At 40.6% G+C, this 4813-nt stretch overlaps 1 protein-coding gene across 1 annotated transcript; it reads right to left on the minus strand.

The window, feature by feature from the left end:
• Window positions 1–2521: 2521 nt before the first annotated feature.
• LOC138003140 (uncharacterized) lies at window positions 2522–4539 on the minus strand. The gene is made up of 2 exons (XM_068849102.1): window positions 3670–4539; window positions 2522–3313 (listed from the first exon to the last, which is right to left on the minus strand). The coding sequence occupies exons 1-2, from the start codon at window positions 4528–4530 to the stop codon at window positions 3248–3250; spliced, it is 927 nt and encodes a 308-aa protein (XP_068705203.1). The 5' UTR covers window positions 4531–4539; the 3' UTR covers window positions 2522–3247.
• Between the last annotated feature and the right edge of the window lie 274 nt (window positions 4540–4813).

Raw genomic sequence — 4813 nt, forward strand, 5'->3', positions numbered from 1 at the left:
TGCTTTGTTTTGGAATTATATTCCGAGCGACTTTAAAGGGGCACTGTCATGCTATCTTTTTTGTTTTAAGGTTAAAATGGGTAACAATCGAAATTAGTACTTAAAGGGGCTAGGTCACGCTATTCTAGGTAATTTTGTTTAATTTTGTTAATTATGAGCTCTAAACGTCAAATTGGCAGAGCAAGAGTCTTTCATTTGCAAAATCAGGGCCACATAACAACTGAGAATGATTTTCCAGCTTTGTAAATGACATTTTGATATAGACTGATATAAATTTGAAAAAAGGTGGGCCGACGTTTTTCACATTTACCCAAATTCAATCCATTTCAACCCTCTCCGGTTTTGTCCATCCATGTCCCTTCTTGGCTTCCCTGTGTTTTGTTAGAAATCTTCTATAGTTTTGAACAATTATTTTGATATTTTAGTTAATTCTATGACCATTCGATCAGTGCTGAAATTGCCTAAAATTGCGTGAACTAGCCGCTTTAAGTTCACACGTGACAACCCACTGACAAGAAATGAAATATATTTATGGCACAAAGAGCTACTCCTGTATAATTTTTGGTGTCTTTCTGAAGACAGTGCTTCCAAACTTGAACAAACGGGCCAGTTTTTTCCAAGTTTCAATCAATTTCCGTCCTGCAAACGACAAAGAATAGCCCCAGTGCACTTCAGTGGTCATTGGCAACAAAACTACAGTTTTTTTTGGTTTTCATTGATGCAAGGACGTATTTGAGTATTTTGAAGTTTGAGTAAAATAGCGTCACACTGCCCCTTTAATGAAAACAGGGACATCTGGTTCTCTCGATTGAGTTGAGAAAAGTATGACCACTTTAGGGAGATTCCGACAGCTTTGGGCGTTCTCCTTTTTCTCCGTTTACAGTCGAAGGCGTCGAATTCTGGGTAGGTTGGTGGTAGTAACAAGACAACAAAGACAAGTGGTCGGCGAAGGTCAAGGACCGAGGTCGAAGGCAACCCGAAGGCTCCTTTTTCATGGCATTCTACTGTAACTTGTGGCGTCTACCGCAACTCACAGCAGGGCTGGGCACCACTCCTATCCCGTTGCATACACAATACAACTTGTCCCCAGTACTGGTACTCATTTTACCCACCACGAATTGATGGAAAGCTGAGTGAACTGTGGAGCGTACGGCAACGGTTATCTCTAGAAGGTCACCCATCCAGTAGATAACCCAGCCCAACGGGGCTTAACATTGAGCACCATTCGGAGAACAATGCCGACCCATTGAGCCAACCGAACACTCCAGTAGTGACAAGCGAACAAAAAAATTTAGAAGCAATGTGGAAAGGAACAGTTTCAAGCCAAAGATAGAGTCGAGCGGCAGAAAATGGTATTTCCGTCAATGTAACGAAATGGAATAGACAGAAGTAATTAGGCCACTTGGGATAATACCATAACACTTTTTGTTTGTCCCCCCAAATTTTGCATAAACATTGTTTTTGTTTTCTCTTGGGACCATTGTAAGTTCCAAGAGATACTGGAAACAATGCTTATGCAAAATGTTGGGGAACAAACAAGGAGTATTATGGTATTTTCTGAAGTGGCCTATAGTTTATAGGCCATTTCCGAGTTCATGTCTTCCTCCTCTTCAAAGCGAGTCTAAGTGCGAAGTTTTTGTGATGGTAATTAGTTCTACTTTACATATGAATGAAACCTAATCTTCATAACAAAACCTTCGCACTTAGACTCGCCTTGAAGAAGAGGTAGACATGAACTCGGAAATGGCCTATTAGTAAAGACTTGTTTCCATATCTCAAATTGCCCTTGGACGTGAGGTATCTGGGAATGAAATTAAATCACTGGAATCGGAATGCTAACAATTAAGTCTAAATATTGTTTTAGGCCTAAGGTATGGACGTAGGACTTGAACCTGGGAATGTTCATTACTAACCCGTCACCTAATCACTTTACCACCACACCGCTAGCTGCTCAGGGACAATATTCTAAACGCTGTTTGATAATGTTGTATCATCACTCGGCAGCAAACAACATTAAACACTGCAACTCTACGACAAAGCTAAACATTTTAAAATCAAAGCATAGGCTTAATTTATTAATCTAGCTTGGGCGGTTAGGCCTAATAATTTTTCAGCAGCGATATTCTATGAGAGATGTGTTTTAGAGGATGCGGTGTCTTGATCTTCAGTGGTGAAACGGAAAGAAGCGGTTCCTATAGAATAGAACCACTCCACGGATATGATTTTTTATTTCCTAATTTTCTCTGCTACCACAAGTCCTGGGACACAGTGTCTTAAATTAACGATAATAGTAAATTCAATGCAAATTAGGAATTAACGATAATCGTTAATTTAGAGAGGAGATCATGTGGAGTTATTTTGCCTTGCACAGACGGGGGATCTGGGCTCCAGTAAGAGAAGGGTCATGGGTATCTAATTCAGGTATTTAAAGGGGCTATGTCGCGTTATTTTAGGGTATTGAAGGGAAATCTGATTTATCACCAGTTTAAAGCTGGAAAATGGTAATGTGGAATTCCTTTACTGATAAAATTGTTGCGTCACAAACAAGATGATTCTGATCAAAAATGAACTTTATCCAGACGATTTCAAGGAGCAAGGATGGCACAGTCGGTTAGTGCTCGGCCTTGGTGCAAGAGGTCCTGAGTTTGATTCCCGGATCTCGCATCCTTGTTTCGACTTCTTTCCTTTCAGTGTAGCTAAGTAGCTTTAAATACCCGTAAAACGGAGCACTGACGGAGAGGGGCAAGTAAAATTAGCGCACCGTCGATCTCGGGTTTGCCAGTTGAATTACAGTTACGAGTTATCGACGTTAAATATGGTTACTTCACTTTTATTTGCCATAAACTTGAAAAACGTCGGGCCGAGATTTTCAAGATTACCCAAATACATTGAATCCGTTTCAATCTTGTCCATTCTTGCTTATCTTTCCTTTTACTGTATTTCTTGTATGTTGTTCAACTATCAACTCAACACACTTTTCCCCTTCATTTATTCTCCGAAATCATCCCAAATACATCGTGTTGTTTTGAGAACATTTTGATTGCAATTTCCTTTTTTTATTAGCTTTGAAAGACGGGTAAAGTGGTCATACTATGATCAAAAACCGAGCAATGAAGGGAAATGGGTTCGATACCGGGTTCACGTAACAAGTTAATTTGCATCGCTGTTTTCAAGGAACTTTCTCAATGCAAAGCAGTTTGTGACGTCAATTAAATAAATATATCCTTAGCCCTTAAATGTTTAAGAATCATCGTCTCTCCAACTTTTCCTGCAAACAGTTACTCCACCATATCATTTGCTTTGGACCAGTCGCCTGCAGACAGAGAAAGAAGTACTTATTCATCCATATGGATTTTTGAAATACATGACATGCACACTTAATTGCACAATCCCCATGGAGGCTTTTAAGGGCCGATGAAACGTTACAACTACACAACATCTCGGCTAGCCAGAGGCAAACCAGTTGGTTACCAGGATCAAATTCAACGAGTGGCCAGGACAGGTTTTGAGCTCTCAAGGCAAGCACCCAAACTACTGGGCCACACTGCCTCCTGATGAAAAGATCGAGCTTACTATGAGATGAAGCTATGCAAAAGAGAATTCTGGTTCACAGTGACCCTCGAGTTTACCATGCAGCAACAATTCATTTTCGCTTTCAAAACACTTCACCTTCAACATCTTGTGACACACGGCGCAAAAGTAGGGCTTGTGGCAGCCGTGATCGGTCACGTGATGGTGAGCCTGCTCCTGAATTGTTCGAAAGGTGCGCGCGCAGCCAATCCGCGCCAAACATGGCAGAACATCGTACCCATAGAAAAAATGAGCTGTAAATTCGTCAGTATCGTGTTTGCTCCAGCATGGATGCGTCTTGCCGACGTATGTCGTCTTGTGAACGATTTTCATATCTTGTTTTCTGCTCCTATGAGGACAATATGTAAGTAAGCAGTTGGCCGTGCAAAGACCGCATTTGTCCGCGTCTGGGATGCGTTCTTCAAACTCTGACCCCTCGCTTGTAAATCCCACTTTTCTGTTCTTTTTCTGTATTAGACAACCATCAAAGTAACCGCAGAATCTCTCCTCGTGTCTCTTCAGCTCCTTCTTGTCACGGAATACCATCCGGCACTTGACACATTTGGATTTAAATTCATCCATAAATTTGAATTCCTCTGTAGCTACGGTCTTGTAACCCACTCCCTCTGTGTTTAAGATCTGCATCAAGGAAATAAAAACGAGCTCTGGCTCGGTAGAAACCAAAATTATATCTCGTTTCTCTTGGATACGAACGCTTGGATCCTTCGCGATGAGCTTTGATGACAAGGCTTTCCAATCCATTTTCTCAAAAGAGGCAATGATTGTTTTGTCGGGCACGTGTAGAAATCTAAATTGAGGAAGCAATTTCGCCGGCAGCTCCTTGCTTCGATAAAACACATAAAAGTGGAAGTAAAATTGCGCTTGAGGAGATATTGACATTCCTTCCAAATAGCGCTCTCCATTGGTTTCCCAATCGAGCAGAAAATACTTGGCGTGCATGATTTCGAAGCTGTTTCATACAAAATTAATTTATTTGAAACCTCTTACACCGAGCTAAGTTTGTTATTAAGTGAACTTGTCAATCATGAAAACCACTTTGCCATTAAAATACAATGCTTTGATGTTTGTGCAATGCATTAAGTATAATCGGAAAGTTTGTCTAATTCATAACTTTCTCGTCAAGAAGATAGTCTAGTCATACTGAAAAAGGAGATGTTTAATTAATATTAAAATCCCACTCCATCGATGGCTGGCATATGATTCACATGCACAAGATGAAATC

Source organism: Montipora foliosa, chromosome 5 (genome assembly GCF_036669935.1).
Source record: "Montipora foliosa isolate CH-2021 chromosome 5, ASM3666993v2, whole genome shotgun sequence".
Classification (NCBI taxonomy): Eukaryota; Metazoa; Cnidaria; class Anthozoa; order Scleractinia; family Acroporidae; genus Montipora; species Montipora foliosa.

What these genes read in the sequence shown, in the direction of transcription:
- LOC138003140 (XM_068849102.1), bottom strand. Translation starts at nt 4,530, where the DNA reads ATGCACGCCAAGTATTTTCTGCTCGATTGGGAAACCAATGGAGAGCGC. An exon ending in TGTGTCACAAGATGTTGAAG is followed by an intron (nt 3,314 to 3,669) that starts GTGAAGTGTTTT and finishes CTCTGTCTGCAG; the next exon opens with GCGACTGGTCCAAAGCAAAT.